This window comes from Triticum aestivum, chromosome 1B (genome assembly GCF_018294505.1).
Source record: "Triticum aestivum cultivar Chinese Spring chromosome 1B, IWGSC CS RefSeq v2.1, whole genome shotgun sequence".
NCBI classification, from domain to species: Eukaryota; Viridiplantae; Streptophyta; class Magnoliopsida; order Poales; family Poaceae; genus Triticum; species Triticum aestivum.
Genome location: NC_057795.1, coordinates 343,888,602 through 343,901,723, shown reverse-complemented (window position 1 = coordinate 343,901,723; position 13,122 = coordinate 343,888,602). Strand labels below are relative to the sequence as shown.

The window sequence follows — 13,122 nt, the reverse complement described above, 5'->3', positions numbered from 1 at the left end:
GAGTGAAGGGCTCTCCGGGAGGAAGTATTTACGAGATCCTAGAGTTAGAGTTAACAAAATTATTTAACCCGAATAGAAGAGAGATCCGAGTCCCAGAGTATAGACGAGGAATAAAAGATCCTAATACCACCCAATTGGCGACGTGGGCTCGTAAGCCACACAACCATGTTAGTAAATCAGTTTTTCAAAGACTAGACTCAACTTCGGCCAAGGAGTTGGAAAGGGGGATCCTACAGGAAATCGGCTCTGATACCAACTTGTGACACCCCGGATTCAATTGTACACTAATCATACAAGCAAATGTGTACGATCAAGATCAGGGACTCACGGGAAGATATCACAACACAACTCTAGACACAAATAAAATAATACAAGCTTTATATTACAAGCCAGGGGCCTCGAGGGCTCGAATACAAGCTCGATACACAAGAGTCAGCGGAAGCAACAATATCTGAGTACAGACATAAGTTAAACAAGGATGCCTTAAGAAGGCTAGCACAAAAGTAACAACGATCGAAGAGGCAAGGCCTCCTGCCTGGGACCTCCTAACTACTCCTGGCCGTCGGCGGTCTTCACGTAGCAGCATCCATCGGCGGTGGCATCTGGCTCCAGGGATCCACCATCTGGTTGCATCAACCTGAAAGAAGAAAGAAGGGGGAAAAGGGGGGTAGCAAAGCAACCGTGAGTACTCATCCAAAGTACTCGCAAGCATCAGATCTATACTAAGTATGCACTGGTATCAAATGGAAGGTTTGTATCTGTGGACTGAACTGCAGAATGCTAGAATAGAGGGGGAAGGCCTAGCCTATCGAAGACTAGCATCTTCACGCAGCTCCAAGCATCTTGCAGCATGTAGAAGAGTAAAGAATAGCAGTTTATAATTAACAAGCATGTTGTAACATTAATGCCCAGAGATCCTTTCTCGACTCCCCGCGAGAAAGCAATCCCGGAGCCACATATCCAAGTATCCATTCGTAGTTGTATAAGATCAGGATATAAGTCTGAACGTCCGTTACCGTGGACACGGCTATTAATAGATAATCTTCCCTGCAGGGGGTGCACCACGTTTGCCAACACGCTCGATCACGTTGGCCGGACACACCTTTTTGGGGTCAATGCCCGGCCTCGGAAGATCAACACGTTGCAGCCCTACCTAGGCTCAGCAGAGAGGTCCCCGCCGGTCTACATCCTAAGCACTCCGGGGTCTGGGCCCATCGCCCGTTGCACTCCGAATCGTTGCGTACAGGGCGGGTCCAGGCTCCACCACTACAGGATGGTGCCGGCCCAGCCGTGCCGCACTACTGAACTGGACGTCTGACAAAGCTTCGGCTGATAATGCGATGTCGAGGCCCATAACTATTCTCACGTGGTGGTTGGTGCGTAAAGGCCAGAGTCCAACTCAGAACAAATACCCAAACCATAGTGTATTATTAGCTTGCGGAGACGAGCAGAGACTCACGATCGAAAGTGACCCCGTCGCCCCGTCTCGTGGACTTACGACAAGGGTCTAGAATGCCCGGCCGTGCCACGTAACCATCTTGTGGGTGCTCTCCGGGCCCGCCCGACTTTCACCAAGGTCCCAAGTAAAGTCGAGGTAACTGTGTGTCTAGACAGCAAGGGGAAAACCCGAGGAATCACCCCCGGTGGATTCCACTCTATGTAATCATCAAGGTGAACGTAAGAGGGACCACCCTCGAGGTTCACACTTGAGGTGTTGAACGACAGAGCCGTATCGGGAATGGTGTAAGAGGAAATCACCCTCGATGACCATGACCGAATAGCTACACTACAGAATTATCATCAGGAGTGCGTTATGAGGGATCACCCTCGGCACTTGATAGTAGCTCTGCAGAGTCGAGCAACTAAAGGGGCGTGATGTGATGTGAGGTGTCGGGCTCTGGTCGTCGATCACGCCGATGGAGGCGTCGATGATGAAGCAGGGGCAACAAGGACAAGTGGGGGTCACTGATGGATCACTAGTCAACCTATACTAAGCAGTTTAGGATAAGCAAGTAGGTAACAATAACAGGTACAAAAGCAGGTTATGCATCAGGATAGGAGCAAACAATAACAGTAGCAAAATCTAATGCAAGCATGAGATTATAGAATGGGCGATATCGGGATGATCAAAGGGAGGGCTTGCCTGGTTGCTCAGACAAGGAGGGTCGTCGTCGACATAGTCGATCACAGGGGCATCAGCAGCGGTCTCGAGGTCTACCGAAGAAGAAGAGGGGGAAGAAACAGTAAATACATAGCAAGCAAGAGCATAACATGACAACAGGGAAAGCTAGACGTGTTCTAACGCGGTGCTAGGTGATACTGGCGAAGAGGGAAACATCCGAGAAAGTTTTCCCGGTTCCGGACGTCTATTAGATAGATGAACCGGAGGGGAAAAGTTCAACATTTGCTATGCTAGGGACGTGTGGCGGACGAACGGATCGCGTGTTCGGATTCGTCTCGTCGTTCTGAGCAACTTTCATGTAGAAAAGTTTTTCATCCGAGTTACAGATTATTTTCTATGATTTTTCAAAGATTTAAACAATTCCTGAAATCATTATTAATTCGGAATAAAAGGTGAAATTGCTATGTGCACCCGGCAGAGTGTACACAACAGGGCCACTAGAGGCTGACAGTGGGTCTTGGTGGTCCCAGTTGACTCAGTCAACAGGGCAGTCAACAGTCAACTGCTTGACTGTTGACTGGTCAAAACTGTAGATGGGGCCTAGGTGTCATTCACACATATCATGCATTTTCTTTTTAAGTGGATATTTAGAGGGGGGGGTCCACCTGTCATTTGCACTATACCTAACCACTTATTAGACTAACTAGTAGGAGTACTAATTAGCAAACGGAGAACCGGCCGGCCACCACACACAGAATACACACAAGCACACACAATTCTGTTTTCTGCTAACAAAAGAGAGCATTTTGTGATTTTCATAGGATTTATTTCATGCATCAAATGAATTTGGTCCAGTGGGGTAAAATGAAGTTTGTCAAGTAGGCTACCTACTCATATTATTTTTACCACTGTTAGTAGTTGTTTAACTGCTGATTAGAGGCTGCCAAGGGAGCTAGTCCGTGTAATATTCGCAAAGCTAGCCATAGCTACAGTAATTAGCAGCAGCAGTAGATTCAGCATAGCAGCGGCGGCATGCACACGAGTTGGGCGCAGGGTGCGCTGCACGGCGTGAGCCTGGGCCGCTGAGCAACGCAGGGCGAGGGGCCGATGCAGGCCGCGGTTGCAGGGCGGCTCGATGCAGGGCCGGGCACGGCCAGCGCGCGTGCGCAGGAGGCAACAGCAGTAGGTAGTAGCAGGTAGCAGCGGCAGCGCATGACCAGGGTACGGCGGCTCATAGGGGCATCCGCGAGCACGACAATACCGGGGCGAACGCGTGCGTCGAGGAGCAGAAGGGAAAGGGGATGGACGGGGTGCTCACCTAGGAGCACACGGAGGCTCGGCGGGAGGTTTAGGAGCTGCAGAGCTCGTCGCAGATGAAGAAGACGCCGGGATCGGAGGAGATCGGCGGCGGTCGAAGGAGGAAGATGGAGTCGTAGTGGTCGCAGATGTGCTCCCCGGCTCGTGTTTGTTGGCGTAGAGGATGTAGTGGACGGCGGCGGTCTTCGCGGACGCAACAGCGGGGCGAGAGGTGGCCGGTGGTTGTGGCAGAGCGAGGTCGACGAGGATTGCCGGTGATGCAGAAGACAAGACCGGCTCGATCTGCGCACAATGGCATCGCCCGGCTCAAATGGACGGCTCCAGTCGACGGAGACGAACGAGGCTATGCTCGTGGACACGAGCTGCGGGCGCAGTAACGCCGGTGGCCGCGACGAAGCATGGTGGTCGGTGACGGCCGCGCTCGGGAGATGGGGAATCAGTGAGGAGGGAGAGAGCGAGGTGAGTGGAGAGCGCCGGGGCATGTGGAAGTGGGCGGAGGCAGGGGAAGAAAATATCTATGGGGGGTGCCTCGGTGGAGGCCTTATCCTCCTGGCCATCGCCGGTGAAGGGGTTCGACGGGGACGAGCGCGAGCAGGCGCTCGGTCGGACGCGCCCGAGATACAGGAAACAGGGGCGAGGGGTTAGAGTGGGCCGGCTGGACCCGTTGGGTCAAGGCCCAGGGGATATGGGGTTGCGGGGCCTCTCTTTTCTTTCCAATTGTTTGTAGTTTCTTTTTCATTTATTTATACCTTTCCTACTTTGCATTATATTTGAGCTACTTAAAGAGTTTTCTTTAATATAAAACTTGGCACAAAAATGCAGTGCAATATCCTGGCTTGCTACAAAAAGTTTCAATGCATCTGGGGGGGTGTTCAACTATTTTTTTTTGAAATTGAAAAGGTCAAATAACTGGTTTTGGACCACAAATAAATTTCACGGGCATTTTGTGAATTCAAAAGAGGTTGGTTTCAACAAGACAAATAACCAGAGATTATTTGCCACTGTTTGAACATTTCAGCTTTCATGTTTGAAAACTTCAAGTTTTGGACTTTAATTTGAATTTGAATTGCGATTTAGATCAACCGAGGATTAGCAACAGTAAGAGTGGTGATGTGGCACTATTAACTTGGGATTACTGTAGCTTAATTATCCGGGCGTCACAAAAACCCATGCCCTTTTTACAAAGAATCAAAGAATCAAAGAATTTGACGCATATGTGCGTAATGCCGATCTTGAGGACTTATTACAAGATAAGTGTGCTCAGTACTATCAATTGACAGATTCATTTGTGAGAAGGTTTAAATATAAATCTTCACGTAATTCTCAGAGTGTCCTGTTTGATATTTATGATAAATCTTATACCATGGACTTAGAAGATTTTACAACTGCTTGCAAACTCCCGCAGTGGGGCAATGTTAATGACCCCCACAAATCTGAATATAAAGACTTTCTTGCTAGTATTACTGTGGGAAAATCTAGGAATATAGCACAAACTACCATAGGAAGCATTCATTTTCCTGCTATACATTATTTTTCTCTCTTCATTGGTAGATGCATTAACGGTAAAGATGAACCATGTCATATGTGTGTCCCTGATCTTTGTGTCCTCAAGAGTGCTGTATTAGGTAATAAAGATTACAACTTGGGGGCAATAGTTGCACATAGGTTACATAATAAGGGTATATCCGGAGATTTATTTGGACGGATTTATGCGACCCGTGTTGCTAATTATCTTGGTATAGTCCCATGAGAGGGGGATATGGAGTTGCCTCCTACTTATTTAGATTATGATGCGATGGTCAAACATCATTTTCTTGTAAGGAATGAACAATTCCTCCAGTATTGACTAATCTTTGACAGACATAGTTCTGTCCATGTTACTCTCCCTGCTCCTTTCCTTTTTGATTACTGAGCAAAATGAAGATATGTTGTTACCACGGAGGAGGTAGCTGAACACGAGGGGAGAGCGGAGGCGGCTCGCCAACATGCCGCAGCTCAGGATGCATTTGCTACTGCATCTCAGTACGACCCCAGTTATAACTACGGATATCAGCCAGGCTTGGCAATAGACCAACTTAGCCAAAAGCCTAAGCTTGGGCGAGTACGTATTTTCTCACTGACTTTACATTCATGTTCACACACTACTCTAGTTGTCGGTGTTCATACTCTTTCATTGTATTATCCATGCTAGTTTAATTTTCTTTCTCTAGCTTTCTTCTTGTGTGTTTGATAAACTTTAAGAAAAACCAAAAACATTAGTTAGTTTAATTTCCATGCTTGTAGTAGAAATTAAAATGAAAACCCAAAAAGATTTCTCGTTCTTCTTCTTACTTGTTGGGAGCTTTCCCGTGTAAATAGTTTTATTTTCTTTTCTTTCCTTTGGGGGTCGAGAGTAGAAGACCATATTGAAAATTTTTAGTGGCTCTCATATGCATGGTTGTTCATTTAACGTAGAGCCCATATTACTTTGTCTTCTCTCTTGAGTTGAATGCTTGCAGATTCCAGCTTAGTCCAATGCACGTGCACTATTATTATTATACACATCGTTCGGTCGTGCAAGTGAAAGGCAATAATGACGATATATGATGGACTTATTGAGATGAGAAAAGCTGGCATGAACTCGACCTCTCTTGTTTTTGTAAATATCATGAGTTCATCGTTCCTGATTCAGCTTATTATGACATTTAGAGATTATGGTTGCTTGTGCCATGATTAATTAGCTATGAGTTATAATGGTTTACCTTGCGTGCCAACATGCTATTAAAATGATTATGATGTGGTATGATGGGATGGTATCCTCCTTTGAATGAATTGAGTGACTCGACTTGGCACATGTTCATGCATGTAGTTGAAACAAATCAACATAGCCTTCATGATATTTATGTTCATGGTAGATTATATCCTACTCATGCTTGTACTTGGTGTGAATTAATTTTAATGCATGTTCATGACTGTTGTCGCTCTCTCAGTTGGTCGCTTCTCAGTCTTTTGCTAGCCTTCACCTATACTAAGCGGGAATACTGCTTGTGCATCCAAACTCCATAAACTCCAAAGTTATTCCATATGAGTCCACCATACCTTCCTATATGCGGTATCTACCTGCCGTTCCAAGTAAATTTGTATGTGCCAAACTCCAAACCTTCAAATGAAATTCTGTTTTGTATGCTCGAGCAGCTCATCTTTCAACTAGGGCTGCCTATATCTTCCATGCTAGGTGGGTTATTCTCAAGAGGAATGGACTTCGCTCCTCATTCACGAGAAAATGGCCGATAACCGGGATGCCCAGTCCCATGATCCAAAAAGATCAAAGCAAATAAAAATAATACCACTCGTTGTTTCGAGCAAGCCATGGATTGATGCTTGTTGGTGGTGGGAGAGTATAAACTTTTACCATTCTATTTGGGAACCACCTATAATGCATGTACACTACTAGGGAAAAGGCTAGCAGCAGTGCGGGTTTTTGATGTATCAGTAGCGTGGGGATAGGCGCTACTAATAAGGCGCTACAGCTAACACATAGCAGTAGCGCGTGCTCACCGATGCTACTGCTACACAAGTGTAGCAGCAGCGCTGTTAGCGGAAGCTGGCTACTACTAGTAGGTCTAGCGCGCTTTGCCAGGACGCGCTACTGCTATCGCGGTGCTGCTGCTAACTTTTACACACTCGCTACTGCTAATTTAAGTGGTTTTTTGTTTTTTTGGCATATTTGTTTTGTATTTGAACATGCTTTACGGAAGAATCTTTAGCACATAGAAATGTCATCATGATACACATACAAATGCCTGCGAGACCACAAATGTAATCATAGCATGTACAAACAAAAAGTCTCATCATAATCATCATCCAACACAGTGGTATCTTGTCATCATCTCGAAAATAGCGATACATGCAAGTCTCGAATACTTGCAACTACAACAACGTCATCCGTCTAAACAAAGGTATACGCAAGAAGAGCTATCACTATGAGTGAGAGCGGAACTATGCAGTACATGAGGTGGCGGTTACGAGTCCTCTCTCGCGCTAGCGTGAACCTCAAGTAACTAGCTTCTCCTTCTTGTCTGCTTTTGAAGCCTTTATGGCTGGCGCCCGTGAACCCATTCACTTGTGCCTGACACTCATGCCACTCGTTGTACACCCCCGGAACCTTCCCTTTGTACACGACATAGCAATTCCATCTCGCCATCAAGAAACTAGGTACCTGTTAGAGATGCATGTTCATGAAGAGTATGTACAATCATATATATGCAACAAAATATACTAGAGCAACACCGAAAAAGAAAGGGTTAGCAACTAGATGCAACATACAGTACGCAAATTAATTAACTAGAGGTACGCAGGTCATCGTACGCAAACTGACAAAGTAGCGTTACGCAAGTTCGGCAGGGACCGTGGACATCACAAAGTTTCATCGCTACAAAAAGTATACAAGTTCAACCGACACATATCATCATCATCGGCATCATAAATCACTAGAAGTTCCATCCTTCCATATCATCGAGCATGAACCCTAGCTTCTTGAACGGCGTGAGGTCTGGACGTTGCATGCCTATGCGAGTTCGGACGTCAACTCGCGATATAGGGCCGTGGTGGAACATCCCCTTCTCATCGACGACTTCTTTCATGATGATCATCGCAATGTCGCTTTGGATGCGAAAGAAGTCATCTCTAAGTTTATAATTCGCTTCTCCATGAGATTCTAGCCACTTGTGGATATGATCATCATTTTTGCTGTTAATGCGAAGCTTTTGGTGATCCGTGTTGAACTGAATCATGAGATGGACGATGTAGAATCCATCCATCTTGCTTGGTTTTGGGACATGGATGCAGGAGAAGTTAGTTTTATGCGCCAAACCCATCTTCTTGTTCCTTTGTTTCTTGATCTGCACGTGGCCACCTCTAAAGCTGAAACCTTGGAGAGCATCATCTAGAATATTCATTATGTGGGTGTAGTCTTTTTTCTCGCAGTCTCTGGGAGGGTCAAAATACACGGCTTGGGAGACTTGCGGGTAAAGAACGATAAGGACGGCGCGCCCATTGCTGCGGGGAAAAGACACCTCAAATTATTCCCCACATGAGAGAGAAGGAATGATTGAAATGTACGAAAAGGTTGTCCGGAACTGACTTACTTTGGATGATAAGCCACGAGGACAATTTCCCGGTCCTTATTCTGTACCATGAAGTTTTGGAGGTACTCCCTAGCAGTTTCACGCTCAAAGTCGCCGAGACTCAAGAAAGACTTGTGCATGTAGTACGGATCCGCCACACAGATTTGTGAGACTTCTTCACTCTTCATGACGGAGATCATATGTAGGGCAAAAAGGCGGACGATAGTAAAATCAAGCCGCCTTGTTAGAAACATCTCAAAGATATGGTCAAACCGCAGGAAGAACACCTCCGCGGGTCGTGTGTCGACGTAGCACTTCCCCTCAGGCACACGAGCCGCATATGTCGGATATCCTGGATCCTTTGAGGCTAGTTGGCTTTTCTCAGTCGACAGCACATGGTCGTGCAGTCTCCTGAGATCCCCTGATAGTGCCTCTAGCGGTTTCGGCGGTAGCATCGGCTCGCCCTTGAGATGGAACATGACTGCACCTTTCACGGGTACACGCTCTTCAGAATGCATCGCCTGGCTGCTATGTGCTCTGGCTTGTTTGGAGGCAGTTACCTTCCCCGATCTCTTCATCTCCTTTTTCTTGGGCACACCTTCCAGACCCTTCCTTAACCCCTGCCCCAGTATTCCCGGGCTAAGTACTGTACGACCCTCGTGCCCGGCTAGTTGAGCCTGTGTTGAGGCGACATCTTCAGGCTTGTCCTGTGAGGATTTCATGAAGAGAGACTTTTTGCAATCCATGCTACGATCCTGCCCGGGCATATCATCCATATCCTCATTAGCAAGCTGATAGCCCGATTCGTCACATGGTTGACTCATCATATCTATGTCACAGTCATACGCGTTTGTATTGAGGTAATCCATAGGGTCGACCTCCGTCTCATCATCCATTCTCTGTTCTACAGGAGAAATTACATCAGCCAGTACTATTGCACCCCCTTCATCATGTCATCCGCCGCTCTCACCCGGCACTACAGGAGCTGGTAATTGCGTAGGTGGGGTGGTGGTCTCCGCACATGCTTGTTGATGTGTGGTAGTTATTGGTGTGCTCTCGGCCGGCTCCAGACAAATAAGATTCTTTGGCCATAGCAGCACCCAATTATTGCAGCTTCCAATCCATGGCGGGGTCTCGTCGTCCGCTCCCACATGCTGTACTGGAGGAGGCAAATCCTCGTGCCCCGATTTCACACTGGTCAAGCTAACCCTGAAGTGCCCAGCGGGGATCGGCTGGTTGTGGAACGTGCGTTGAGAGGGGTCCATTATCATCCCCTTTCCCACGTCCACCTTCTAGCCTTTGATCAAATAGAGTATGGTGCACGGGGTTTTTTTCGCCTGCAAACAAATATGTCTGTGGCGTAAAACAACCGAAAGGCAACAAAAATGGAATATTATATATATATATATATGTTGGTGCGACATGTAATTACCGTGATGGCGTCGAGCTCAGCCAAAGACGAAGGCCCACCTAGCGCACCTGAGACTGAGGACGGGCTGCTATGAGCGGGAGCGGCTATGAGAGGAGGCCCGGTTGCGTGAGCAAGTGATGGTGCGATGGTGTTGTTGTTCGTGGAGTTGCTCCCGACGAAACTGGGCAACAGGAAATCATGTATCGTCTTTTTTGGATTTTCCTTCGCCCAGTTGATGATAACTGGAACCAAGTTAGTAGCAAAATCATTTCTGCGGGCAGTTACAGCTGCATTGACTGCCTGCTGTAGCAACTCATATTTGCCAGGTGCCATCTTTGTGATCACAAGTCGTCCAATCCCTAGTTTGTTAGGTTTCCGTATCCTCTGCTTCTTATGCTTCCTCTTTGTCAGAAGGCCCAGTTTCGGTGCCTTCCCCGCCGGTACCTTCCCCACCAGTCTCGGTGCCGCCATCGGTGCCGGCGCCGTCGGTGTTGATGTCGGCGTCAGTACCATCATCGAGGCCGACCTACAAACCTTGCTTAGCAGTCAAATAGTCGAGGTACTCTTGTTCACCCTCATAATCCATCTCGTCTGCATCTCGGTTAGAAGGCCCAGTTTCTTCGTTGTTCGACATGTTTCCTATGATTAAGTGTCCTCATTTATTTCTAAAAGTATGAATAAATGAGAAAAGACATAAAAAGAAATCTATGTGCCAGCACTCGCTAAGCCAACTATGTAGCACAACATTCACTCGGCATGACCTTTGCTAAAAAATGGACATATCGAGCGCCTGAAATTCACCGGAACGGAAATGAATCAACATTCCAGCGTAACATAGGCCACTCGGATCATTTTCCAAACATGACATGTCCAAAACATGACATATGCACATATCACATGACCAGTTCAAATTTGCATATAAATTTAGCTAATTTTGAAACCTAGCTAAATTCATAACTAAATAGATAACCTAATTAACATACTGCCCTAACTAAAACCTAAGTAAATTAACCGAAGAACCCTAGCAGAGAGAGAGGGGGGGTTTACAGAGGGTGCAGGGGCGAGGAGGCAGGCCCGACGACGGTCGGGAGGGGAGAGGAGGGAGGCGAGGGCCGACGGGTCGGGGGCGAGCGCGCAGGGGTCGGGGCGAGCGCCGGCACCGGGGTCGGGGGCGAGGGCCGGGTCGGGGGCGAGCGCAGGGGTCGGTGGCAAGGGCCGAGTCGGGGGCGAGCACCGGGGTCGGGGGCTAGCGCCAACGCCGGAGTCGGGGGCGAGCGCCGGGGCCGGGTCGGGCGTGGCGATGCGACGGGGGAAGAGAGAGTGGGGATTTGGGGGGAAAAGGCGGGATGAAGCAGGGCGAGTGAGAATGTTGGGTTAAGTGGACGTAGCAGTAGCGCATTTGGACAAAATGCGCTGCTACTACCTTCAGTAGCTGTAGCGCTTTATACGAAATTCGCTACTACTAACTTCAGTAGCTGTAGCGGTTTAGGCAAAATGCGCTGCTACTACCTTCGCTACTGCCAGTTTTCCTTTTTCTTTTCCTTTAATTTATCCCACTTTTATTTCCCGAGGGCAGTTAAGGAAGGGAGGGCGATATATATTGCATCATTTAACGGTTAAATATGTATGCACAATAGGAACATATATATTACACATCATTGGACCCATGCATAATAATGGCTAAGTGTGTATACAAAATAGGAACACACATATATATATATATATATATATTACATCATTTGACCGATAACATATGTTTCCTCAGTGCTGACGTTTTCGTTTTTGAGTCAGCTTCTTTCCCTTCTTTTTCGTCGAAGAATAATTGAGCCCCTCATTGTGACTTTGCCTTTTCCATGGAGTACGATTTTTCTTAGGTAATGTAGTATTGATTCTTCTTTTGATGTATACTTCATCATCATCGTCATCTTCCCTCATTGGGTTGTCGTACTGATCATAGTCTTCCTCGTTGGCGACTCCATCCATTCGATGTTCCTTTTGCCTCTCCTCACGAGAACACGGCTGGGATTGCGTGTGTCAGTTATGAAGAAGCATTGTGTCACGTGCTTATCATGTACCCATGGCTCGTTTTTTGCGATAGGCGTTCATGGTAGCGCTCTTGGCGTCAGGTATAGTCATGGTAGTGAAAATCCGGCTTTCTCTTTTGACATTCTTAGCCCATCTGACACGGAACATCGTCGTGTTGTGCAGTCCAGAGTAGTCAAGCTCCCAGATCTCCTCGACCCTTCCATAAAATCGTTCAGTTGCGCCGTTGTCGCTGCCGGTCATGCATTCCATCGTCACCCCTGAGTTCTGATCATCACTATCCATATCTTTGGCCTCCATGTAGAACGTGTATCCGTTGATATCATATGCCTGATAGGTTACGAGGTTGGGCGAGGGGCCATGTGCTAAGGCGTATATGAGCAATCCGTCCTTAGAGCCCTCCTCTGGGGGATTAGCAGTGCCATGTGCTATGGTTAGTGTTCTGGTTGCCAAACGGATTCATGCCATCGGTACACGCGCCGAGCACGATGTTCCTTGTATCACATTCAAAATACCGATAGAAGCTGTTGAACGCTCTCCACTGGCTTCCATCCTTCACGTGTCTCAGCTTCGGATCATCTCCATCGTCGGGCTTCTTCCTCTCCGCGTGCCAGCGCATTAGCTTCGCTTCCTTGGGATCTACAAAATACCTTGGAGCTGGGGAGTGATCGGTAAGTACCATACATCTTTCTCGGGACATTTCTTCCCGGGCTTCTTGTATCAAGAAGCATTGCACACCGGATAGCTTGTTTTTTCCGCGTGCTCCTTCCGATAAATTATGCAATCGTTGATGCATGCATGGTATCTAACGTGTGGCAGATCAAGAGGGCACATGATCTTCTTGGCCTCATCAACACTAGTAGGACATAGATGACCTGCGGGAAGAACATCCTTTAGGTACTTGAGATGCTCATCGAGGCTAGTGTCGGTCCATTTGTTTTTAGCCTTTCTCTTCAGGAGTTGGAGCGTTAAACTCAAGCGGGTCACCTCAGGATTGCAACCATCATACAATGGAGTGTTCGAGTCTAACACCAGTTGCTCCAGCTTAGCCTTCTCTCTAGAAGCAGCTCTCTCAGTACTCGTCTCCTTGCGAAGCAATGCTTGAACATGAGGGTCCCGCACGA

General features: G+C 47.4%; 1 protein-coding gene across 3 annotated transcripts; it reads right to left on the bottom strand.

The window, feature by feature from the left end:
* Window positions 1–507: 507 nt before the first annotated feature.
* LOC123091199 (uncharacterized) lies at window positions 508–4,062 on the bottom strand. Of its 3 annotated transcripts, none has more exons than XM_044512633.1 (2): window positions 3,441–4,011; window positions 508–623 (listed from the first exon to the last, which is right to left on the bottom strand). In XM_044512633.1, exons 1-2 carry the CDS (start codon window positions 3,919–3,921, stop codon window positions 550–552), a joined length of 555 nt encoding a protein of 184 aa, XP_044368568.1. In that variant the 5' UTR covers window positions 3,922–4,011; the 3' UTR covers window positions 508–549. The 3 variants fall into 3 exon arrangements, 1 of the variants encoding a protein (XP_044368568.1); XR_006442967.1 differs by having other exon boundaries at window positions 526–637; window positions 3,441–4,062; XR_006442964.1 differs by lacking the exon at window positions 508–623 and adding an exon at window positions 2,102–2,214 and having other exon boundaries at window positions 3,441–4,062.
* Between the last annotated feature and the right edge of the window lie 9,060 nt (window positions 4,063–13,122).

Excerpts from the sequence above, each read along its gene's own strand:
- LOC123091199 (XM_044512633.1), bottom strand. The coding sequence starts at position 3,921 with ATGCCCCGGCGCTCTCCACTCACCTCGCTCTCTCCCTCCTCACTGATT. Across the intron at positions 624-3,440 it reads GAGCCTCCGTGTGCTCCTAG|ATGGTGGATCCCTGGAGCCA; the intron begins GTGAGCACCCCG and ends TGATGCAACCAG.